This window comes from Oratosquilla oratoria, chromosome 14 (genome assembly GCF_046742065.1).
Source record: "Oratosquilla oratoria isolate Oo_2021 chromosome 14, ASM4674206v1, whole genome shotgun sequence".
Lineage (NCBI taxonomy): Eukaryota > Metazoa > Arthropoda > Malacostraca > Stomatopoda > Squillidae > Oratosquilla > Oratosquilla oratoria.
Genome location: NC_134790.1, coordinates 26,950,322 through 26,977,869, shown reverse-complemented (window position 1 = coordinate 26,977,869; position 27,548 = coordinate 26,950,322). Strand labels below are relative to the sequence as shown.

The following is a 27,548-nucleotide window of genomic DNA, read 5'->3' as shown; positions in this document are numbered from 1 at the left end:
CAACATAAGTGGACATACATACATACATACTCACATATACCGAAGGACTTTTTTTCCCTTATAAGGGAGGTAGCCAAAAAACAAAGGCATAAAAAACACTCCCACCCATTCCATCCCTATCATACTCCCCTCCCCTCCACCCTCTTATCTTAGAACCTCCTAGATGATGGGTCATCCCTGCATCTCGCCCACTGCCCTGGGTCAGAAGCAGTGTCACAAGACACAGCACATCCGCAGCAAGGCCGCCTCATTAAATCGAAGACCCTCCCTCTCCGTCCCCTCATGCAGAAAAGGAGAAGACGGGGAGAAATCCATTCGGGCTGCGTCAAATTATTTCTCACACATACTCCCTCATCCTCCATCTCCCACCCATTTCCCTTCATGCATCACAGCATCATCCATATGCAACCATTATCCATTCATCTCATCTCTGTCCTTTCCCGTCCTTCCTTAACAGACATTTCCCTCTTTCCCAAAGCCCCCTTTACTCCATCCATTCATCTCATCCTAGATCGACCCCTCATGTTCACTCCTTCCTCCTCTGCCTTCCACACCTCTTTTACTAGTCTTTCTTCACTCATTCTTTCCATATGTCCAAACCATCCCAATACTCTTTCATCAGCTCTATCTCACAACTCCCTTTCCACCCCCGCTCTCCTTCTCACCTCCCCATTTCTCACTCTATCCAGCCTAGTAACCCCCATCATACTTATCAGGCACCTCATCTCAAACACATTCAAAATCCTCCTCTCTTCCTTTCTTATGTTCCATGTTTTTGGCCCGTACAGTGCTGTCGGCACAATCACTCCTTCATACAGTTTCCTCTTAGCATCCATTCCCAAATGTTTATTTCTCACTACACTTTTTAATCCACCAAGGCATTTACTCGCTTCTCTCAATCTACATACTACCTCCACCTCCACCCCTCCCTTTCCTACCATATTCGCACCCAAGTACCTAAAAATATCCACTTCCTCTAGTCTTTCTCCCTTAATACTCACTTCCAGTCTGCTGCCACTTTCTCCCCATGTACATCTCATTACCTTACATTTACTCACATTTATCTTCAACTTCCTTCTTTCACACACCTTCCCAAACTCTATCACTAACTTCCTCAATCCCTCCTCAGATCCTCCTACAAGCACAGTCTCGTCAACAAACAAGAACTGGCTTATCTCCCACTTTTCTCCATTTTCTTTAACCATCTCCAATCCCTGACCCACTACCCTTGCATTTACCTCTCGCACCACCCCATCCATATATAGATTGAACAGCCAGGGTGACAGAACACATACCTGACAAAGTCCCACCTTTACCTCGAATCACTCACTCTCTCCATTCCTAATCCTAACACACGCTCTACTACTTTCGTAAAAACTCTTGACAGCTCCTAAAATTTTCTTCCTATCCCATATATCTGCAATACCTCCCACAGTGACTTCCTGTCTACCTTGTCATAAGCCTTTTCCAGATCCATAAAAGCCCAAAAAACATCCTTACCTTTTCCTATAGCTTTCTCGCATATGTCTTATCACAAAAACCTGATCTACGCAACTCCTACCTGTCCTAAACCCACACTGTTCCTCGCCATTTACTCCCTCTGTTCCTCTCCTAATCCTATCAATCAAGACCCTCCCATAAGCCTTCCCAACTACACTAAACAAACTGATCCCTCTCAAACTACTACACTCACATTTGTCCCCTTTTCTCTTGTAAAGTGGAACAATATAGGCTTTCCTCCTGTCCTCCGGCACTCTACCCTCTCTTAAACAAACATTAAATAACCTCACCAGCCAGTCCACCATCACTGTACCTCTTTTTTTCACACATTCTGCATGACATCCATCCAACCCTTCACCTCATTTTTCCTTATTTCTCCTCCATTTTCATGACTCATCGCAGTAATTTTCTTGGTGCTTCCCACTGCAGCTACCTTTCCCTCCCTATCCTCCTTCATATTTAGCAACTCCCTAAATACTCTGCCCATCTTCCTTTTACTGCCTTCTCTTCCATTATCATCTCTACATCTGCACCTTTTATCTTTTCTTCTCTACTTGATTCGCCTCCTTTTCCTCTCTTAATTTCTTTCCAAAACATCTTTTTATTACTTTCAAAATTTTCTGTCATACTCTTACCCCATTTCACATCTGCTCTCCTCTTTGCCTCGTTTATCATATACTTTACTTCTTTTCTCTTTTATTTGTACCTCTCATATGATTCCCTTGTCCTATTTTGTAACCAATCTATGAATGCTCGCTTCTTCTCTTCTACAACCTTCTTTGCTTCCTCATCCCACCACTCACTACCCTTCCTTCTATTTCCTCCCATCCTCCTTGTTCCACACACCATCTTTGCACACCTTGTGACTCCCTCTTTGAACCATCCCCATTTCTCCTCCACTCTTAGTTATACTTTATCCTTCACTCCCTCTCACTCCTCTCTCAGCTTCTTCTTGTAATCCTTCTACTTTTCTTTATAATTTATGCAGTTTACTCTAAGCACCTTCCTACCTTTTGTCCTTTTTCTCTTTCTCCATCTATCCTCCACTCTCAACTTACCTTCTACCAAAAAATTATCTGATATTCCTCCCCTCTCTCCCCTTAGAACATGTACAACCTTAACTCTTCCTACTATACTCCTATTTACCACTATATAGTTAATTAACGCTCTATCTACCACCCTTCCATCCACCACCCTCTCCCATGTATACTTATGCTTAACTTTTTGCCTAAACACTGTATTTGCTATCATCAACTTTCTAGACACATCTCCACCATCAACTCTCCACTACAATTCTTTCCTGGAACCCCACACTTCCCAACCACTCCGTCTTTTGATTCATTTCCTATCCTAGCATTAAGGTCTCCCAATACAACTACATTGACGTTTCTCCCTAATCCCTCTATGCACTCATTTAAATCTATCCAAAAAGCCTCCCTTTCTTCTACACTCTTTTCACCACCAGGCCCATATGCACTTACAAAAATCCACATCTCCCTTCCGGGTTTCACCTTCATCTACATTAACCTTGAAGAAACCTTCCACTCCACTACCCGCTTACTTATCTCTTCACTTAGTATTATAGCCTCCCCTTCTCTCCCTCGTCCTCTCTTCACTCCTGAGAACCTCCCAACTACACTTCCAAACTCACACTCGCCTCTCCCTCTCAACTTAGTTTCACTCAGTGCCAACACATCCATCTTTCTTCTCACAAACATACTGCCTATCTCTTCCCTTTTACTCTCATCTGTACCACATCCAGGCACATTAAAAGACCCAAACCTTAGGGTACTGGTTGGAAAACTCCGAGACCGTTCTGCCTCTCCTTTTTTTTTTTTTTTTTTTTTTTTTTTTTTAAGAATGTCTCCTGTGGGGCTACAGGGAGAAGAATGCCTAGTCCTAATCCCCATCCCGTTTTTGTCGCCTCGTACGATTCAAGTGGGAATATTTGGTAGCGGTATTCTTTTCCTCCACCACAGGAGTCCCCACCACAGGGGTCCCCTAGACCGATGTCCATTCACTCCCTTCTACAGGGTAGACTTTGACCCTGTGCCGCGGTGCCAACGTCACACCACATTTACACCTCAGAAACCATACAAGATCTCTCATTCAACGACTTCCTAATAAAGATTACCATAGAAATATAAGAGAAAATAACACCCACTTACATGAGAACATTTAAAAACTACCAAAAACAAACTGGCAAGAGTATTCTGAAGATACAGACAATGAGTTAGAATCCTTTGAAAAGGCCAATGCTCATCCATAGATAAAGTAGTGGATGGAATGGTAACTATCATCCAGAAGGCAAGAAACATTCTCAAAGGGTACAGGAAGAAATCAACCCCAAGTACTCGCATGAGTTAACCACTGTCTCGACTCACCTATGGGTCAGGCTAGTCGCGACATGAAAAGGAAAAGAAAAGTTAGTGCCGTACGTAGTTTGTACTAGTAGAAGAGAGTCAAGCAGGATAATTAAACACTTCGTAAAATTTTCTTTTTATTTACAAATAAAAAAAACACATACAACATAAATGGACATAGAATAAATAATATATCAATGAATATGACATGAATTAAATGGTTAATTATTTACCAAGTAGAGTAGCTGGGTGTGCTTTTCTATGCAGAACTTAAGAACAGGTGGGTGAAACGGTCTTGATTGTGGTGTAAACGAGTCTTAATTCTGGTAGCTAAAAGTCACACCAACGGAAAAATCGTTTTGGCCGAGTACCAAGTCTCGGGAACAAATAGGTAGTTCGAGGCGAGTCGCTGATGCACGATAACTTCTGGTAGTCAGGAACACGTAAGATACTGGTTGATGTTTCGTAGTTGAGAAGTAACAGAGTTTCGAGACATATTTAGTCCAGCAGCAGTCTGGAGATGTCAGAAAATATTTAGAAAAACACGAAGGCTGTGCACTTCACGTGGAGATGAGCAATCGTTGTGGTCCAAAGGACTTGTTTAGCGGAGTTGTCGTAATTAACGAATGTAGGGTAATTTCTACGTAAATTTAGATGGGTCCTGGGCGTTTTTTTTTTTTTTCTGTTCTTTTCGCGTTCTAGTTCTTTCTGCTTCTCTTCTCTATTGACTCTCTGTTTCTTCTTCCGGGTCGCTCTCTGTTTCGCCACTCTTGTACACCCTCTTCATTTTCTACTTTCCTTTAACCACTGTCTTTGTTCCCCATCTTTAAAGTTCTTTTCCTTCAGTTTTAATCTTCAGTCTAGGGATATTGAAACTGTGGAGATTTTTCTTTTCCTCGATACTTTCTTCTACATTTGCTCTTTGAGTATCATTCAAGGAATCCCCAGAGAAAACGCAAGCCAGGTTCTGGTTCAATTTTGCAGTGACGTCGTGAATTCTTTAGTCCAATTATCTTACAAATGTAAACCAATTGAATTTTCTCATCCTCCACCCTTTCCCCAATCAGATTCGTTGTTACAAGTCTATATGTAATATTGTTTCCTTAAGCAAGCTCGAATATTTGCATAACTCAGCAAAATATAAACGTCATACAGGCCCACCCCGGCTATTTTGATAATTCAAGGCGGAGAGCGAACATATACAACTGTCGCTTACGAACTGTTGTTTATCAAACACCCAACTCACAACAATGCAACCCACGCCTTCTACCCCTTTTTCTACCTATTCTCTACCAGCCTTTTACACTCTCTGCTTCGCCTTTTATAGCCTGGGAGTAGGTGCTTACGTTTCCGGGATGCCAAAATGTATCTAAGTAGGTAGTTTAAACACCTTCAACCAATGGGAAAACAGAATAAGCTTACCCACCAAATTATGTAACGTTTCTCCTGAGCTTGATGTTATGGCAGACGTAATTAGGCTCGCCCCAGCAGACTGGTATTGCACAATGGGTTATATTTTAAGAAATACAATATAAATCATAACATATATTAAACATGATATTTACGCAAAGCGTGCCTAAAAAATACAAACAGGTGACTTTATTCACACAAGGGCATGGCAGCACAAGCACAGTAAAAAAGGAATAATAGAATAAGAAAAAGAACAACCAAAACAATTAAATAAAAACAACACAAACCTAATTAACAGTAAATAGAAAGGAAAATGGGGAAAAATAGCCAACAAAACAGCAATGCTACATCATCAATAAGCATATCTCCAAAACAAGCATCAAGTCCACACCACTAGAAAAAAGGAAATAAGTATACACGCATAAAGAAATATGGAAAATCAAATCAGACACTGAAGCCAACCCTCCTTTCACCAGCAAAAATGCAGAAGGGGCCAGAAAGGAATTGAAAAACTCTCAAACTGAAGGCCAAGACAAAATCTCAAACATCTACCCCAAACACCTAGGCCAAAGAGCCAGAGCCTTAACTGACATCTTCAACTGTTCCTGGTTACACAAAATCCCAAGTATATGGAAAAGAGTTCACATAATCCCTATTTTGAAACCAAACAAAACCCCTGAAATCCCTGTATCATACAAACATTCTTTACTAACCACAGTTTCCAAGCTGATGGAAGGTCAAGTAGCACCCTTGTTTTCAGGATACCATCCAGCTCAAAGGCAGCATCAACACAGAATAGGCCTGGACACAAAATCAATCTACCCTAGATGCAACCACCACACAGAAAATACTGAATATTTCATCCTACACTTACCAAACAATGACTAGGCAACAACATGATAATTCTTCCCTGAGTGATATATGCTCCTGTCTATTACCTGAGACCAGTGTGTCTCTTGTAAGAGAGATCTGGGGCAACACATTGATTGACCTATCCATTCTATCCTGTACCATATCAATAATTTTTCATATGTTGGTAAAAAAAAAATAAGAATACCTAAGTGAGAAAAGGGCAGTAACCTTGTACTGCATAAACTCACAAAGGTAATACATTATATCAAATTGGATCCAGATGAAAAAATTGAGACACTGATTGGTAGAATATTAACTCAAGCGACTTTTTAACATTTAAGTATATTCAAGGTTCCAGCTTTCCTTCTCCCCTGCACGAACACATGACAAAATCCCAACGGATAAAAGCCCAATCTGCATAACAGACAAAAACCCAATAGGAAAATTGAGTGGGAGGACATAACCTAACCTATTCACTGATTGGGGTTTTGTCCGTTGGGGTATTGTCCGTTTACGCACTCCCCGACACACATACCTGTTCCCAGACGAACATCAGTTTACATGTAATTTTCTTTCGCCGCAGGAGATAGCTTGAGCATACAAGTAGGCAAAGACTTCTGGTGTTCTATTGAAAGCTATTGCTTCTGGAGTAATAGCACCGATTATGATCAGGTGAGTATAACTGTGGTAAATTAGTTCAACCGTTTTCTATTTCCAATTACTCTGAGTAGATGTTGTCAGCGAGTGAACTGTAGAGGTGTTTGTATAGCTCTTAGCTGACATGTGTGAATACCTAATAGTGAATATAGAGAATGAAACCAATATCTACATATTTATTTTCTTCCTGTAATAGCTAAACTGATATTTTATGAGCAATGAATCCTGAGAAAAAGTAGATACGAACTAGTAACTGAACAAGCAATACCGAGTGAGTTCAGACTACTGATGTAAAACTCGCGAGTCACTCGTTCAAATCGAACGATTCCTTTCACTGAATCGCATGAATCGAGTCATCTTTCCCATTAACTCGTTCACTTGACGTTTGTTTGCATCCTCGGATTGTACAAATGTCAGTGGCTCGGAGTGGTATGTAAATTACGTATAATGGTCATATCACGTACTTGGTACTTGTATGAACAGACACCACTCATACCACAGAACTATTGGCTATTCATTGACCAGCAGCTCAAGGTAGGCTACGGGTTCCGGCCTTGAAACTCGAGATATGGAATCAGGTAGTGAAGATCACGAGTGAATCGGTGACTCGGAGTGACATGCAGTAGAACTCGACTGACTAAGGCCACGCTAGACAAAGTCCATCGGGTCCGGCTCACTGACTCAGGCCACTCTGGACCGATTGATTCGATGGGCCACGGACAATGTCCAGTTCATCACTCGGCACTCACAGATTGTAGAGGAATTATAAGGAAAAATCAGTAAATTCAAAGTTATTTGCTAGTCCCACAATTGCAATTTTTATCTATATCATTGGATAGCTCCTATCATTCTGAGTATTTTGAGCTCCCATAAATGAATACCGCAAATTATTAGTAAAGTCAGTAGCGATTTAAAATTATATATATATATATATATATATATATATATATATATATATATATATATATTATATATATACATATATGTATATATATATATATATATATATATATATATATATGCATACGTTATTAAAGTCGACAGCATTAAGGAGGTTGTTAATCTTATAATGGGTATTCTCAAGCTTTCTAACCAGTACTCTGCCATTTGGAGGGTGGGCATAACCCTGATTGCCAAAATGATTCATTTATTTAACCTTTCGTCTGCAAGAAGGAAAAATCTTCAGGAAAGTCTGTAACATAAATATTACCGACATACAGAAATAAAGAACAAGGTGTTAACCTTAACAAAAATTCACAATCATTGAAATAGACCTCGATACATGGGCCGTTGGGGACCAACACTTACAAAATTAAAGGTCCAAAGAAATGACGAAGGAAATCGTCGGGTGGTGACTTATATATGCGAACCTAGCCGGCTTGGGTGGTGGAAGGTTTAGTGGGAGGGGTTGATGACTCATCATGTCGGGAAGGAGGGGGTTGGGGGGTTTGGGGGTTGCGAGGTCGGTTGGGGGGGTTTGGGGGTTGCGAGGTCGGTTGGGGGGGAGGGTGGATGGAGTGGGTGGGAAGAGGTGGAGGGGGGGGGTTGGGGCGTATTGACATAGGGTGAGGTCACGGGTCGTGGTGGCTTCACTGCATTGTTAAACAAACCAATGATGGAAATCATGTTGCTTTGGAGATTTATAAACATAGCTTCTAAAAGCTTATGTTTATGTGTATCCCTATTGATTGCTATAATCCTGGTGTTCTTAACTAGGCATTCACGGGTGGCTGTTTGGTTATGATATTTTTTAGATGATGTTTAATAGCCCCGTTTTGCAAGTGCATTGATATTCTCCTGAGACTACATATAGTATAACCAATATAAGATGAATTTCGGGTTACACAGTCCCCGGTGAGACATTTAAATTCGTACACTACGTTGGTTTTAGACATGGTCTCAGTATTACTATTCAGGTTGTTTTTTATTACCAATGAGCTAGTTTTTGGGTTGGAGTAGAGTACAACCACGCGGATTTCCTTCTCTTTAGAAACTGGGTTGTATTTTTTAGTGATATTTTTTATGATTTTCTCATCTTTTTTGTAACCCTCGGTGAAGATGTTATGATAGTAGATGTTAATGCATTGGGGCTTAGAGGATGTTTGGGGGGAAAGGTGGTCACAGATTATTTTATTACAAATTGAGTCAAATTCACTGTTTGGAAAACCATTATTTACAAGAATCTGGCGAATGTGCTGCGGTTCTATATGTAGGGCCTTTCAAGAAGAACAAATTTTTATAGCCTTACGGACATACGCTCTAATAACACTGATTTTGTAATTTGTCGGGTACTCACTTTTATAGTTCAAACATTTTTCAGAGTTCGTAGGTTTCCTGTACACACTCGTGGCAAATTCCCCGGATGAGGAGGCAACTAAAACATCAAGAAAAGGGAGTTTGCCATCCTTGTTCAGTTTAGTCGTGAAACTAAGTCCGGATTCTTCCTGGAGGCGCAGTCTTAATTCCTCGAGAAGGGCTTCTGGTTGTATGCACACAAAGATGTCGATGTATCTGTAGTAAAGTGATGGTCTGACGACGCCATCCTGAAAGACTGCTTCCTCTACTGCCGACATGAACGCTTGGGCAAAAAGTACTCCCAGGGGGGGAGCCCATTGCTATCCAGTCGTGCTGGACATACATCTTTCTCTCCGGACATTTAAAGGGGGCCTCAGTAGTGCAGATTTTCAGCATATCTTCCATTATGTGCCTCGGGATGGTTGGAGGGGGGAAATCTGCGTGTTCATAAACATATTCCAGGATGATGTCAATTGTCCTAAGCACAGGTACGTTTGAAAATAAACTAGCAGCATCCAACGATGCTAGAAAGCCGTTAGGCTTATTGTCCTTTAAGATGTCTATGAATTCATCTCTAGATTTAAAAAAATAAGTATTATGGATATAGGGAGAAATTATATCATGCAAAGTTTTAGCTACGCTATAAGAGGGCATAGGAATTTGGGAAATTATTGGCCTGAGGGGGTTTCCTTCCTTGTAGGCCTTTACGTTACCATAAAAATATCCCGGGGAAAAATTACCAACTAGGGGTACAAATTTGTTGCCTCCTATCACAGCGTTAACAGTAGAAATAAGTTAGTTAAGTCTAGATTTAATCTGAACAACGGGGTTCAGAGAGATACGTTTAAGCTTAGAATTATCTAGGAGGATATCACGGCATTTCTGAAAATAAGTTTCCCTGTTGAGGATCACATGGCAGGAAGCTTTGTTTGCCCTTCTGATGACTATCCTCTCGTTGTTGCGCAGTTGTTCTGCGGCTTCCTTCAGACGAGGGGGAAGTTGGCTCTTGTGGTGCTGGCGGTGTTTCGTACTTTCTGCCTGTAGCTGTTCCTGTAGATCTGGGTTAACTGAAATAACACCTGTTTTTTGTAACTTACAAATGTTATCGAAGAGAGTGGCCAGTTCTACCTTTTTGTTAACCTGCTTAAACTTGGGCATGAGGGAACAATTAATTCCGAGCTTTAAGAATTCACATTGGGCCTCTGACAGGGGTTCATCGGAAAATTGATGAAGCTATCTGTTGGTTTTGGTAGGGCTAAGTAACCTCCATAAAGTTTAAATAACTTTTTAGAGATGCGTGTTCTGCCTACCTGGTAGTGAGTGGCTACCTTCAAGTTCAGAGCCTCTAAAGTCTTCTGTTTTAAATCCTGGTTGAAGTTTGCAGCAACGTATTCCTGCTCGGAAGTCCGGAGTTCCTCTTTAAAGGAAGAAAGGAGGATGAGCTTACTTTCCGTTTCTTCATTAACCATGGTCCTGCGGAAATCCTGTAAGGATTCCGTATGCTGCACTGCTCGGTCGTGGAGACGTACATTTGAATATATAGGGAGCAGATTCTCTTGTATGCATGCGTCATTAAAGTCGACAGCATTAAGGAGGTTGCTAATCTTATAATGGGTATTCTCAAGCTTTCTAACCAGTACTCTGCCATTTGGAGGGTGGGCATAACCCGGATTGCCAAAATGATTCATATATTCAACCTTTCGTCTGCAAGGAGGAAACATCTTCAGGAAAGTCTGTAACATAAATATTACCGACATACAGAAATAAAGAACAAGGTGTTAACCTTAACAAAAATTCACAATCATTGAAATAGACATCAATAAATCAAAATTAGACAACAATAAATCAAATCCTATCTCGATACATGGGCCGTTGGGGACCAATACTTACAAAATTAAAGGTCTAAAGAAATGACGAAGGAAATCGTCGGGTGGTGACCTATATATGCGAACCTAGCCGGCTTGGGTGGTGGAAGGGATAGTGGGGGAAGGGGTAGTGGGAGGGATTGATGACCCATCATATCGGGAAGAGGGGGTTTGGGGGTTGCGAGGTTGGTTTGGGGGTTTTGGGTTGCGAGGTTGGTTGGGGTAGGATGGATGGAGTGGGTGGGAAGAGGTGGAGGGGGGTTGGGGCATATTGACATAGGGTGAGGTCACGGGTCGTGGTGGTGGTGGCTTCACTGCATTGTTAAACAAACCAATGATGGAAATCATGTTGCTTTGGATATTTATAATAGGGCTATATTCCCTTATAAACATATCTTTTAAAAGCTTAAGTTTATGTGCATCCCTATTGCTTGCTATAATCCTGGTGTTCTTAACTAGGCATTCACGGGTGGCTGTTTGGTTATGATATTTTTTTTAGATGATGTTTAATAGCCCCGTTTTGCAAGTGCATTGATATTCTCCTACTGAGACTACATCTTGCATAACCAATATAAGATGAATCATGGGTTACAGTCCCCGGTAAGACATTTAAATGTGTGTGTGTGTGTATATATAATATACATACACACACACACACACACACACATATATATATATATATATATATATATATATATATTCTATTGGCTGGGGATGCGGTGGAAAATAACATAACCTAAAACCTCTCATGTTTAATGTCACGGTTCAGAATAACTCGCATCATCAAGGCTCGCACTTATCTCTAGCACAACTACCCGGCCCACTGCAGCCACGCAGGCTACTGACTTCCAGACATACTACATTCAAGCGGTACATTTAGTCAGGTACCTCCGTAAAGCCACGAGGACGAAATTAATTTTTTTCAGAGCCATGACAAGACCCCCGGCTGGTGTAGAGAGCACAAGGTCTTCCGGACTTACTACATTCAAGCGGTACATTCAGCAGTGGACTATGCCGTCATTGCTCTCATTTCCCTCAGTCTCAAAACGTGGGATAAGCTCGAGGTCCTCCAAAGCCGGGCTCTCCGTATTATCACTGCGGTCCTTCCATTGACGAGTGTGGTGAATCTTAGATAGGTGGCGGGAGTTACCTCCCTTCGCTTACGGGTAGAGAGGGTTTCTTACTCGCTTCTTGTGTGACTTCTGGCCGGCTCAAGGACGAGTGAAGTCAAGGCCTCCCTTCTGTGTGGCCTGAACTTTCGAGGGCAGACCCACCGGTCACTACTGGAGGGCCCGTGAGGTGAGTGCGTTCGTCACCTTCGAACTCCGGGAATTGGTTTGGTGCCGAGCTGACAGACCTCATCTAGACTATACTCCCTCCCCTCCCTCGTGGCAATCTCCCTACGAACGCGGTTTGCGGCCCGTGATCCTTGAGGTCTTAGGGTCCATCACCCCCTACCCCATCCCAGTGAGCTCGTCGTATACAGTGACGGCTCTATGGACCCAGTAACAGGAGGGTGTGGCGCGGCTTTTGTAACCGTCAATGGAGTGACCGCGCTATGGAGAGTCAGTGACGGAAGTTCCACTCTATAGACGAAGCTTGCTGCCACCTCCAAGGTCCTGGATCACGTCCTCTCTGCCGGGCAGGGGAAAGTCTCTATTATCCTTAGCCTCGTTGTGTGTGTGTGTATTCACCTCGTATCTGCTGCAGTCTCTGTCGAGACAGCCAGACACCATCCTAAGGCAGTGAGCTCAGGGCTCATTATTTGCCGATCTCTGGGTAGGCCTGAGACCACTCACACACCACGACAGCAAGGTCACAACTCCTTGACTAACGTCCCGTACCTACTCACTGCTAGGTGAACAGGGGTTACACGTGAAAGGAGACAAACCCAACTTATCTCCGCTCGGCCGGGGAATCGAACCCCGGTTCTCTGGCTTGTGAGGCCAGTGCTTTACCAATCCGCCACCGAGCCGTGTTTATATGTGTGTGTGTAATATATATACATACATATATATATATATATACATACACACGAGAAAGAAAGAATTTTAAAACTTCAATAAATATTTCAAAACCAAATAAAATAAATAAAAAATACAAAATGCCCCACACTAATAGCATTCAGACAACACAACATCTCCTTTTTAATTGATTTATGATCCTGACCGAAGGCAGTTACTGGTTTCTTGGAGGCCACAGGTCTTCTGCAAGAGAAACCAGGGGCAACGAATTGATTGACTCACCTTCCAGCATAAACATGTTCTCTTTAGTACCCTAAATTCCTGCATCCTTAAGTTGACAAGATAACCAGCCCTCTTGAACCTTCAGTAGTTCATTGATCTCGTCATATTTTGTTTTTGTCCTAGCCCCACTTGCTTTTAAGATATTGGGACAACTAATTCTCTCAATTGTCAGTTTCATAATCCCGTTGATCAATTTCTGCTTTCTGTGCCAGGTTTGTGGCTTTTCCTTGTTCCAGCTTTCACTTTATATTTTGAAGTTTTGATTCTTGGGAGGAAAGAAAACTCCTCAACCAACAACCTTCGTGTGTGTGCATGTAGGCATACTGATCAATTTTATGAAAACATCGAGAGAGAAAAAAAGTGTAGCCAATAGTCACCCCTTGTCTACGTTTTCTTTGAGCTGATTCTATGTATTGCATACCGTGTCCTTTTTGGTTCAGTTATATTTCATATTCACCTGTGAGTCATCTCATCAATGTACAGATATCTTGTAAATTTATGTAACGAGATATTAAACTAGGAAAAAAAGCCTCAACCCCCCATATGCAAAATACGTAAGTACAATTGGTAATTCCATGGAAGGTGGTCACATTAATGGCACTGCCTGCTTCTATATCAAGTCCTTGGAATAATCTATTACTTTTCTCTTACAGGCTTTTCCAACATATCATGGAAAATGGGACCCGTTAAGCCCAGACTATCGATACGAGGTCAAAGCATGTATGCGTTCTGCTCGCTATGATAAAGGTAAAATCTTTTCTGTCACCTGTCGAACACACACACACACACACACACACTTCAACGAACGGACGGCTTAGAAGACGTTCTGAAGAAAATTGAAGTTTCGTGGATCCCAAAGCAAAGAGAAGTACCTATTGTATTTACAGGGTGGGGAAAATTGCTCGTGGGGTAGTGGGAAAGTAGGGAAAGAGGAGAAGGGGAGGGATTGCTGAGGGAAATGGAAGGAAATGAGGAAGGAGAGCACTTAGCCCAGGCAAACAGGCGAAAGGTAAACAAACGGCCCCCCGACCAGCTGAGCGACGATGAAATGTCTAATAAAAATGTAAAGATTAGAAGTATAGATAAGAGCAATACAGTAGAAGGTGATGAGAATATTTTCCAGGGATTTAAAGAGGGGGGGGGACACAACCCCCCCCCCCCGACTGACAAGACTAGAAGAGAAGGTCGATAAGATGATCGAGGACTTGGAGCGTACGTTCGGTCATGTTAACAACATTGTACGGAGGGTTGAAAAATTGGAAGAACTAGAGAAGGCGAACAAAAACTTAACTAAGGAAATTGAAGAATTAAAAAAACAGTTAAAAGAAGTAAAAGAAGAGAATAAAGTCTTAAAGGAGAATAATAAGGAGAACAAGGAGGGTTGGAAAAAAATCCAAGAAAATAGCAAAGTTGCATTCACTGACATAATCAGACAGCAAATGAATGAACAAACTGAAAACTCAGTTATTAAAGTGATGAGACAGAAGGAGAATATAGTAAGAGACTTAGCAGACAGAAAGAAATGTATAATTATATTAGGAATGGAAGAAAAACACAACCCAGATAGAACCACAAGAATCAAAGAGGAAAATGAAAAAGTAAGAAATTTACTAGAATTAGTTCAGGAAGATGAACCAGAAATAATGAAACAAATCGAAGAGAAATTCAGGCTCAGGAAATATAGTACAGACAAGACCAGACCAATTAAGATTAAATTCAGATCACAAACTACGGCTGAGAATATCTTATCCAAAACAGGGAAACTAGCAACAAGTGAACAATATAAAAAGGTATGGATAAAAAGGGAAATGAATAAAGAGGAAAGAGAGGAAGAAAAACAGAAAAGACTTGAAGCTAAGGAAAAAAACGAGATAAGAACGGAGTCAGAAAAAGAGAGATTCTATTAGAGAGTAGTGAATATGAAACTAAAGAAAGTCGACATACAAGAGAAAAATAAAAGGGAAACAGAGAACACAATGAAAGTGGCAGTAAACTAAGAGTGTCTTACACAAATATAGATGGATTAATAACAGGATTGAATGAGCTGAATGATTATTTGAAGTAAAAAGAACCAGACATAATGGGAATTGTAGAAACAAAATTAAAAGGTCCACTACCACCCAACAGTGTAGGACATAATGCATATAATTATTGGATTAGAAACAGAGTGAAAAAGGAAGGGGGTGGAGTTATGTTCCTGACTAAGAAGGATATAAACGTGAAGTGTGTCACATGTGGAAAGAATACAGTAGAGATGATAATGATGGAAGTAGAAGACAGAGATAAGAAGAGCAGAAAAATTGTGATAAATTATGTGCCCCCAAAAACAGCCTCATGGGAAGAGAGTGACATAAAAGTATGTCAGACACAAAGATAACATTAAACAAGATAATGGAAGAGGGAGGAAAAATAGTATAATGGAATTTGGAAAAAGCAAAAACAGAATAACAGGAGCATATAAATTGGGAGAAGAAGGAATAAAAAAAGTAGAAAATGAGAAGGACCTGGGAGTCATTGTTATGAATAATATGTCACCTGAGAAACATATAAATAAGATTTTTGGAGAAACTTATAATTTAATAAGAATAATCAAAATTGCATTTACATACCTGGATGAAGAAATGGTGAAGAAAATCCTAATCACCCTGATAAGACCAAGATTGGAATATGCAGCAACGATATGGTCACCAAGTACAAAACAATGTATAAAAAAAACTTAAAAGAATACAAAGAGCAGTTACAAAATTGGCACCAACACTCTCAAAACTATCATATGAAGAGAGACTAGAAAAACTTGAACTACAGACACTAGAGCAAAGAAGAGAGAGAGGAGATTTGATAGCTATTTATAGAATCATGAAAGGCATAGAAATTACTGATAGAGAGAATCTGATAAAATGGGATGACAGAAATACAAGAGGACACGGTAAGAAAATAAAAAAAGACAGCTATAGAAGAGATTTGAAAAAGAACAGCTTTCCTCACAGAGTAATAGACAGTTGGAACAAGTTAGATGAGAAAGTGGTGTGTGCAAAAACAATACATGAATTTAAAAATAGTTTAGATAAAATGAGATATGAAGACGGGACCCCACGAGCATAGCTCCCCTTCCCGTAAAATACAACTAGGTAAATACAACTAGGTAAATACACTTCAACGAACGGACGGCATAGAAGACGTTCTGAAGAAAATTGAAGTTTCGTGGATCCCAAAGCAAAGAGAAGTGCCTATTGTATTTGCAGGGTGGGGGGAAAATTGCTCGTGGGGTAGTGGGAAAGTAGGGAAAGAGGAGAAGGAGAGGGATTGCTGGGGGAAATGGAAGGAAATGAGGAAGGAGTAGACTTGGCCCAGGCAGACAGGCGAAAGGTAAACAAACGGCCCCCTGACCAACTGAGTGACGATGAAATGTCTAATAAAAAAAGTGTGTTAATATTTCATTCTTTGTTACTTCTATTTCTTCCATAGGAGGGACTTTCTCTTTCCATTCATTCTCTTCAGGTTGTATGTTCTCCCTTGTAAAGTTTGTTTTTTCATACATCATTCATCCTTTTCTATATTGTTCATTTCTTTTCCTATATTTTTCTTCATTAAGTTCCAGTTCAATCAATATGTGGTCACTCTTACTTATTGGTGTTTTATATTCAATCTTGTCCACTATTCTAGGTTCAGATGTAATTATTAGGTCTAGTCTCGATGGCTCTTCCTCATTTCTATACCTAGTGTTCTCCTGTATCCATTGTGTCATTGTATGGTCAGTAACCATCTCAAATAGAGCGTTTCCCCATGAGCCGTCTCCACCCTTTACTGTCATTTCTTCCCAGCAGATTTCTTTGCAATTAAAGTCGCCCATCATAACTATTTCCCCCCCCCTCTTCCATTATCTTGTTTAATGCTATCTTTGTGTCCTCTAACATACTTTTATGTTCACTCTCTTCCCATGAGGCTGTTTTTGGGGGCACATAATTTATCACAATTTTTCTGCTCTTCTCATCTCTGTCTTCTACTTCCATCATTATCATCTCTACTGTATTCTTTCCATATGTGACACACTTCACGTTTATATCCTTCTTAGTCAGGAACATAACTCCACCCCCTTCCTTTTTCACTCTGTTTCTAATCCAATAATTATATGCATCATGTCCTACACTGTTGGGTGGTAGTGAACCTTTTAATTTTGTTTCTACAATTCCCATTATGTCTGGTTCTTTTTTCCTTCAAATAATCATTCAGCTCATTCAATCCTGTAATTAATCCATCTATATTTGTGTAAGACACTCTTAGTTTTCTGCCATTTCCATTGTTTTCTGTTTCCCTTTTATTTTTCTCTTGTATGTCGACTTTCTTTAGTTTCATATTCACTACTCTCCAATAGAATCTCTCTTTGTCTGACTCCGTTCTTATCTCGTTTTTTTCCTTAGCTTCAAGTCTTTTCTTCTTTATTCATTTCCCTTTTTATCCATACCTTTTTGTATTGTTCACTTGTTGCTAGTTTCCCTGTTTTGGATAAGATATTCTCTGCCGTCGTTTGTGACTTGAATTTAATCTTAATTGGTCTGGTCTTATCCGTGCTATACTTTCCGAGTCTAAATTTCTCTTCGATTTGCTTCATAATTTCTGGTTCATCTTCCTGAACTGATTCTAGTAATTGGCTTACTTTTTCATTTTCCTCTTTGATTCTTGTGGTTCTATCTGGGTTGTGTTTTTCTTCCATTCCTAATATAATTATACATTTCTTCTTGTCTGCTAAATCTCTTACTATATTCTCCTTCTGTCTCATCACTTTAATAACCGAGTCTTCAGTAGGTTCTCTCAATTGCTGTTTGACTATGTCAGTGAATGAAACTTTATTGTCTTCTTGGGTTGCTTTCCAATTCTTAGCTTCTTTAGTTATGGCCTCTCTGTTTTCTTTACTATTCCTCTTCAATTCCTCATTCTCCACCTTTACTTCTCTTAACTGTCTTTTTAGGTCTTCTATTTCATCAGTTAAGTTTTTGTTCGCCTTCTCTAGTTTTTCCAATTTTTAAACCTCTCGGCGATTTTTGTCATCTTGCCAAACCTAACTTCCCAGTTGTCAGACATTTGTTGAAGTTTTTCCTCCAGTTTTGTCAGTCGGGGGAGGTTGGTATCCGCCGCCCTTTCATTAAATCCTTTGAAATTATCATCCTCACCTTCCATTGTACTGCTCTTATCTATGTTTCTGATCTTTACATTTTTATTAGACATTTCGTCGTCACTCAGCTGGTCGGGGGGCCGTTTTTTGATGTTTACATTTCGTCTGTCTGCCTGGGCCAAGTCTTCTCCTTCCTCATTTCCTTCCATTTCCCTCAGCAATCCCTCCCCTTCTCCTCTTTCCCTACTTTCCCACTACCCCACGAGCAATTTCTCCCCACCCTGCAAATACAATAGGTACTTCCTTTGCTTTGGAATCCTCTATTTTTCACTTTTTCTTCAGAACGTCCTCTACGCCGTCCGTTCACTGAAGTGTGTGTGTGTGTGTGTGTAAATATATATATAGTGTATGTACACATATAAGAAACATTATTGGTGCAAGAACTGAACCTTGTGGAACTATGCTGGATACTGCTCTCTAGTGGTGGGCAGCTACCGGTGAAATTACCGGTTTTATCGGCAACAAACTTAATGATAGCTTACCGACAAAAATTATGCTACCGGTAAAGCTTCGTTAACCGATAACTCGATAAGCTATTCCATAACACTCAGAGAGCGGTAACTTCGGTAAGCACGTCTCGGCTTGGTGGTACTGAGTGACACTCAGTACCACAAAGCCGAGACATGCTTACCGAAGTTACCGCTCTCTGAATGTTATGGTATAGCTTATCGAGTTATCGGTTAACGAAGCTTTAACGGTAGCAGAATGTTTGCCGGTAAGCTATCGTTAAGGTTGTTGGATAAAACCTGTAACTTTACCGGTAGCTGCCTACCACTACCACCTCCAAACATGAACCCATGTATACAGACACGAACGAAAATGTATACACCACACCCACCCTCAGACACCCTCCATTCACTCACTCGCGCGGTAGATACTAGATAGCATACTATAGTAGCACTAATTAAAGTATGACCTTTTCCCTTTACAATGACATAACAATAAAAACAATATGTAAAATAGAACCAGAGATATAGCTTATTAAAGGACAAAAACATTGATTTTTCGAACTCGACTCGAACTTGTGACGTCACTACTACCTCACGAGTCTTTTACCGGTAAACTGTCGGTAATTTCGGTAACTGTATTGTTGTTCACCAATAATTTCGATATTGAAATTAGCGGTATTTGCCCAGCACTACTGCTCTCCATCCCGACATCTTCAGCACCCGCCAGATGTTGAATTGTCCTGGGCCACAATCGACCATCGACAGGTACATGTCCCGTCGATAGTGAGCTACGTCAACCGCTAATCTCCTCCAATTTTTTCCTAAGATGACTTTCCCTGTTGTATACATCCTTGGAGCGGGATCTATTGATTGAAATTGGATACATGCTCTCACAGATCGTTGGACTTCTCCCTTCGTTACTTTTGGGTTAACTTTCCTGGCCAGGAACAGCGACCCCGTGTAATTCCTTCGCACTTAGGATCCTGCTGCACTCACTTCAACCTCTTTCCCTTCCCGCTCTTCCGGCAACCAAAGCCAATCTTTCCTTATTCTGGTTAGCACGTCCGCTTTGCTTTCTCCTGATGACATTGGGACAATGTTTGCCTTCACGCTGAACTCATCTATCAACTTCTTCAAGGTTCCATGGCGCCGTTTCACAATGAGCTCTGCTCCCCTCTTCGTACGCACTCTCTTCTCAGCAGTTAGCATGGAGTTGATCCATGCTACTACCGTGGCTGATTCGGACCTGATTTTGACCTCTCGCAACCCAAATTTCAGTGCCGAATTGACTCCTTTTACGACCGCGTCCAACTCCGTCACGTTAATTTAACGAGTCATCTTTTTTTTTTTTTCGCTGCCTAGTCCCGTCTTCAAATGCCACACCTCCTATTTCCAGGACCACATCGGTTGCTATGCTGCTCGCGTCGCACCATATCACATCTCTGTCCAGTTGCGGTGTACGCCATTGTATTTACACCTGATCGTCGCATCTCATTTGTTGTACGACGTCACGTATCACTGTGAATGTGCCCTAGTCGACATTGTCTACCTAATCTTTTCCTCCTGACCATCTCTTTATATAGCTGCACGTCACACGGAGTCAGCCTCCGACTGGATAGTGGCCGACCCATTTGCCACATAACGAGAAGAATTCTCTCCTGCTCATCTTGTTCGTCAAGTCTGGGATGTCGTTGCCTCTCCTAAAGATCAGGTTTCCCCTCCCATCCTGCTCTAGTCGCAGTCCCAACACCATCCTTCTTCCCACCGGTTACGGTTCCTTCGAGACCAATCCAAACCGTGCTAGACGTTTTACTACTTCTGACGCTGGTACAACGGTATCATCCATAACTATATCGTCGATGTATGAATCTGTGGCCTTCTCTATCATTTGTCTTCTTCAGAACCATTTCCAGGATCTTCGTTATGATTCGCGGGGCTGAGCACATCCCGAATATCAGTCTGGTCAAGCAGTATGTTTTTCCCTTGTATTTTAATAGTTGGTATTTCCATAACTTCTCCGACACGTGAATTTGAAGGTACGCCGTCCGCAAATCCACAATCGTGGACGCTCCACTCATTTGTCGCCATTTGCGTTGCGTCTCTCTACATACGTCTACGAAATTATCGCCCATGTGACACCTCATAAATTGATTAAGCTCCCATAAGTCTAGCAACGATCATACTTTGTTCTTAGCTGACTACATTACTGCCATTAGCGGCAAGATTCAGTTCTCCACCGGCTCCCTCCAAGGTCTCAAAACTCAAAACTCCCTCATCAAACCACCGCTGCACTTCTTTATCGAAGTCTTCCCTTACTCCCTCTCCGAGAGTATGTTCGTAGCAACCGAGTCTGTTCTTCAATATAGGCAATCCTCCCTTTAGGTACCACTATCTCCCACTTCTGGCCGTCAAATATTGTGAGAAAGTCTTCGTCCTCAATCATACAAAACGGAGCTTTTTTCACTCCGTTGTCCGGGCGACGCATACGCAATCGCCTCCCGTCAAAGTCGCGCTTCATGTTACGAGTAGTACTGCTCTCCTCACCCCTCACCATCATCCCCACGTCTCTAACACGCACCTTACAGTGCCACTCCCTCTATTCAATAATCAAATCACGCATCGCTCCCCTCGAACAATGCCACGTCCGCATAGTTCTACAGGTGACTTTTACCCTTGTGCCGGGGGGTTTCAATTTTGCGCATTTCTGCATGCAAAACTATTATTAGTCTGTGTAGAATACATGTGTATTATTGTTGATGTATATTTCTGTTGGATGTGGGGTATATATATATTTACATTATTTACATTGATACTATACTTATGCATGCAAAACTATAATTAGTCTGTGTAGAATACATGTGTATTATTGTTGATATATTTCTGTTGGATGTGGGGTAAATACATATTTACATTATTTACATTAATATTATATTTATAATATATTCCATGGAAAAATACATTGCAGTTCACAACATACTTTTTGGAATTAATCAAATTCATAAATTGAATATGTGTGAGTGCATCTTTTATGATACCTACACTCTCTTGACTTCGTGGCCATAATTGTTTCAAAGTATCTGATACTCTCTGAACTGATTTCATGGCGAAACTAGTTTACACAGTGGTATCTTGCAATTTAAGCTACACAAAATTTGAAGAGCTTGGATTGTTTTTTTTTTTGTTTTTTTTTTTCTTAGAAAATTTTGCACCAAGAGACAGTTGCAAAAGTGAACCTGTAAGGGCAGGAACTTCAAGTATAAACCAATCCTTCTATAATGAAGATGCTGAGAACCAAGTTATGGTCCATGATGTTACAATAGGGGGTGTAAATTAACTTTATACTGTGAGCTTCCTTAGACCCCAATGCAAATTACTTTTTCAAGAGCCATAGCTTCTCCATGTCATGTCACTTTAGTCCTCAAGAAGCTAACCTCCATCAAAATCTACTTTTATAGATACCTATTGCTATATGCCCATCACTCTTTCACCCCTGCAGAAGTGGCTTGTCCTAACAGTATCTCCTACCGACGAACTGGTGAAATGGAGTCAGACGTGACCTTTACATCCTCCAGCGGACATCAATTTCGTGAAGAGGGAGACACTGTGACGTGGAGCTGCAAGCACGACCTGTACAAGGTGCCTTTGAATGACGGAAGTTTCAATAAAACCGGCACAGCCCAGTGCCAGAAGCTAGAAAATGGCACCCTGGCCTGGAGCGCCATCCCCTCTTTGCCCTGCCAATGTGAGTATCTTAATTCTTGGTGATGACTTCAGCAATGTGTTTCTGTTCCAATGACTAGGCACCATTCCCTTCCTTCCCCTACTAATACCAACTATTTGCATGCTGTAGTTTATAGATTTATGTACTGATGCATACACAAATAAACACACACACACACACACACTCACACACACACTTACGTCGGACGGACGGCGAGGATTGATGTCCTGAAGAAAAAGTGAAATATTCGTGGATCTCAACGCAAAGGAAGTACCTATTGTATTTACAGGGAAGGGGATTGCTCGTGGTGTAGTGGGAAAGTGAGGAAAAGGGAGAAGGAGAGGGATTACTGAGGGAAATGGAAGGAAATGAGGAAGGAGAGGACTTGGTCCAGGCAGGCAGACGCCATGTAAACAGGCGCGGGCCAGAGCAATTTAGTGACGATGAAGGGAGTAACAAAAATGTAAAGATTAGAAACATAGATAAGAACAGCACAATAGAAGGTGAGAATAATAATTTCCATGGGTTTAATGAGGGGGGGGGCGGATACCAACCTCCCCCGACTGGCAAAACTGGAGGAAAAACTTGAACAAATGACCGAACATTGGGAGATTAGGTTCGGTAGAATGTCAAAAATGGCGGAAAGGGTTGTAAGATTGGAAGAAATAGAGAAGGCGAACAAAAAATTAACTGATGAAATAGAAGAACTAAAAAGACATTTAAGAGAAGTAAAAGAGGAGAATGAAGAATTAAAAAGGAACAATAAAGACAATAAAGAGGCAATAGCAAAAGAGGCACAGGGGTGGAAGAAGATACAGGAAAATAGTAAAGTTGCATTTACTGATATAATTAAACAGCAAGTGAAAGAACAAACTGAAGACTCAGGTACCAAAGTGATGAGACAGAAGGAGAATATTGTAAGACTTAGCAGATAAAAAGAAATGTATAATTATATTAGGAATGGAAGAGAAACATAACCCAGATAGAACCACAAGAGTCAATGAGGAAAATGAAAAAGTAAGCAGATTACTAGAATTAGTTCAGGAAGATGAACCTGAAATAATGAAAAAAATTAAAGAGAAGTTCTTCTCGGAAAGTATAGTACAGATAAGACCAGACCAATTAAGATTAAATTCAGATCACAAACAACAGCAGAGAATATCTTAGCAAAAACAGGGAAACTAGCAGCAAGTGAACAATATAAAAAGGTATGGATAAAAAGAGAAATGAATAAAGAGGATAGAGAGGAAGAAAAAATGAAAAGGCAAGAAGGTAAAGAAAAAAACGAGACCAGAAAGAAGTCAGAAAAACAAGAATTCTACTGGAGAGTAGTGAATATGAAATTGAAGAAATGGAAAATAACAGAGAGAAACAAAAAAGAAACAGAGAATACAATGGAAATAACAGAAAGTTAAGAGTATCCTACACAAATATAGATGGATTAATAACAGGACTGAATGAACTGAATGAGTATCTGAAGGAAAAAGATCTGGACATAATGGATTGTTGAGACAAAATTAAAAGGTCCACTACCACCCAACAGCATAGGACACAGTGCATATAATTATTGGATTAGAAACAGAGAGATAAAACAAGGGGGTGGAGTTGTTATGTTCCTGACTAAGAAGGATATAAACGTGAAGAGTGTCACATATGGAAAGAACAGAGTAGAGGTGATTATGATAGAAGTAGAAGACAGAGATAAGATCAGAAAGTTTGTAATAAACTACGTGCCCCCAAAAACAGCCTCGTGGGAAGAGAGTGAACATAAAAGTATTTTAGAAGACACAAGAATAACACTAAACGAGATAATGGAAGATGGAGGAAGAATAGTTATGATGGGCGACTTTAATTGCAAAGAAATATGCTGGGAAGAGATGACCGTAAAGGGTGGAGAAGACTCATGGGGAAATGTTCCACTTGAGATGATTATTGACCACACAATGACACAATGGATACAGGAGAACACTAGTTATAGAAATGAAGAACCATCGAGACTAGACCTAATAATCACATCAGAACCTGAAATAGTGGAAAAGATAGAATACCAGGCACCAATAAGTAAAAGTGACCACATATTGATAGAACTAGAACTAAATGAGAAAAAATACATGAAAAGAAATGAACAATATAGAAAAGGAAGAATGATGTATGAAAAAAAATTGATAAAATAAGAGAATTCTTTAAAAAAGAAAACTGGGAAAGAATACACAAAGAAGATACAACAGTAGAAGAGAAATGGAATATTTTGACAACAATTTCTAAAAAAGGAGTGGAAAACTATGTCCCAAGACAAAAACAAGAAAAAGAATATGTAAAGTGCTGGTACAACAAAAGCTGTAGAGTGTTAAAAGACAAAAGAGACAAAGCTTGGATCAAATGGAATAAAAACAAAAGACCTGAAAAATGGAAAATATATACTTGTTATAGAAATGAATATGTACAAGCATGCAGAGAGGAAAAGAGAAAATATGAAAAAGATGTCATAGAAAAATGTAAAGATCAACCAAAACTATTTTACAGATTTGTAAACAACAAATTGAAAAACAAACAAGACTTGGAGAAATTAAGACAAGGAGTTGAATACACAGAGGAAATAGAAATGGCGGAAATTATGAACAAACATTTTAAATCAGTGTTTACAAGGGAGAATATACAACTGGAAGAGATAGAATGGAAAGAGAAAGTCCCCCCTATGAAAGAAATAGAAGTAACAAAGAATGAAATAATGAAACACTTGAGTAATCTTGATGTCAGAAAATTACATGGACCAGATGAAATAGCAAACTGGATTTTGAAAGAATGCAGAAATGAACTGGCAGACAAAATACATAGCATAATAAATAGTTCCTTGAAAGAAGGAAAAGTTCCAGAAGATTGGAAAAAAGCAAATATAGTACCTATATATAAAGAAGGTAATAAAGAAGACCCTACCAACTATAGACCAGTCTCTCTAACAAGTACAATAGCAAAAATTTGTGAAAGAATTATCAAAAGTAGATGGGTAAAATATTTAGAAAAAAAAAACAGCGTGCTTATTCCAAGACAATTTGGATTCAGACAGGGACGATCATGCGTCACTAATTTTATATGTTTCTATTCAAGGCTAATAGATATAATACAAGAAAGAGATGGATGGGCTGATTGTGCATTTCTTGACCTAAAAAAAGCCTTTGACAAAGTACCACATAAAAAGTTGCTTAAGAAATTAGGAACTGAAGGAGGAATACAGGGCAAACTGCTTAAATGGATGGAAGACTTTTTGCTAGAAAGAAATATGAGAGTGATAAGAGACAAGCACTCAAAATGGGATGAAGTAATAAGCGGTGTTCCACAAGGAACAGTTCTGGCCCCAATAATGTTTGCTATATATATTAATGATATGGATGAAGAAATTGAAAGTTATATGAGCTTCTTTGCAGATGATGCAAAACTATTAAAAAAAGTGAACACGGAAGAAGATTGTGAGTCACTACAGAGTGATCTAAATAAAGTATGGGAATGGAGTAGGAAGTGGGAGATGGAGTTCAACACTAAAAAGTGTAGTATAATGGAATTTGGAAAAAGCAAAAACAGAATAACAGGAGCATATAAATTGGGAGAAGAAGGAATAAAAAAAGTAGAAAATGAGAAGGACCTGGGAGTCACTGTTATGAATAATATGTCACCTAAGAAACATATAAATAAGATTTTTGGAGAAACTTATAATTTAATAAGAACAATCAAAGTGGCATTCACACACCTGGATGAAGAAATGGTGAAGAAAATTCTAATCACTCTGATAAGACCAAGATTGGAATATGCTGCAACGATATGGTCACCAAGTACAAAAAAAATATATAAAAAAACTTGAAAGAATACAAAGAGCAATTACAAAATTGGCACCAACACTCTCAAAACTATCATATGAAGAGAGACTAGCAAAACTTGAACTACAGACACTAGAGCAAAGAAGAGAGGAGATTTGATAGCTATTTACAGAATCATGAAAGGCATAGAAATTATTGATAGAGAGAACCTGATAAAATGGGATGATAGAAATACAAGAGGACACGGAAAGAAAATCAAGAAAGACAGCTATAGAAGAGATGTGAAAAAAACAGCTTTCCTCACAGAATAATAGACAGTTGGAACAAGTTAGATGAGAAAGTAGTGTGTGCAAAAACAATACATGAATTTAAAAATAGTTTAGATAAAATGAGATATGAAGACGGGACACCACGAGCATAGCTCCCCTTCCCGTAAAATACAACTAGGTAAATTCAACTAGGTAAATAGAAAACACGGCTCGGTGGCGGATTGGTAAAGCACTGGCTTCAAAAGCCAGAGAACCGGGGTTCGATTCCCCGACCGGGCGGAGATAAGTTGGGTTTGTCTCCTTTCACGTGTAACCCCTGTTCACCTAGCAGTGAGTAGGTACGGGACGTTAGTCAAGGAGTTGTGACCTTGCTGTCCCGGTGTGTGGTGTGTGAGTGGTCTCAGACCTACCCAGAGTTCGGCAAATAATGAGCTCTGAGCTCACTGCCATAGGTTGGTGTCTGGCTGTCTCGACAGAGACTGCAGCAGATCTGAGGTGAATACACACACACACACACTTCAGCGAATGGACGGCTTGGATGACGTTCTGAAGAAAACTGAAGTCTGTGGATCCCAACGCAAAGAGAAGTGCCTAGTGTTTTTACAGGGTGGGGGGGAAATTGCTCGTGGAGTAGTGGGAAAGTAGGGAAAGAGGAAAAGGGGAGGGATTACTGAGGGAAATGGAAGGAAATGAGGAGGGAGTAGACTTGGCCCAGCCAGACAAGCGAAATGTAAACAAAAGACTGAGCGATGATGAAATGTCTAATAAAAATGTAAAGATTAGAAGTATAGAGAGGAGCAATACAGTAGAAAGTGACGAGAATATGGTCCAGGGATTTAAAGAGGGTGGGGGGGACACAACCCCCCCCCCCGACTGATAAGACTAGAGGAGAGAGTTGATAAGGTGATCGAGGACTTGGAAAGTAGGTTAGGTAATGTTGAC

At 40.3% G+C, this 27,548-nt stretch overlaps 1 protein-coding gene across 1 annotated transcript in view; it reads left to right on the top strand.

Moving 5' to 3' along the window:
* The window catches only part of LOC143032604 (uncharacterized), a 204,340-nt gene that overhangs the window by 64,184 nt on the left and 112,608 nt on the right, over positions 1-27,548 (top strand). The window contains exons 8-10 of the mRNA XM_076197475.1: positions 6,709-6,797; positions 13,842-13,935; positions 22,304-22,549. Of these exons, the coding sequence (XP_076053590.1) occupies positions 6,709-6,797; positions 13,842-13,935; positions 22,304-22,549 (429 nt within the window). The remainder of the gene's footprint in view (positions 1-6,708; positions 6,798-13,841; positions 13,936-22,303; positions 22,550-27,548) is intronic.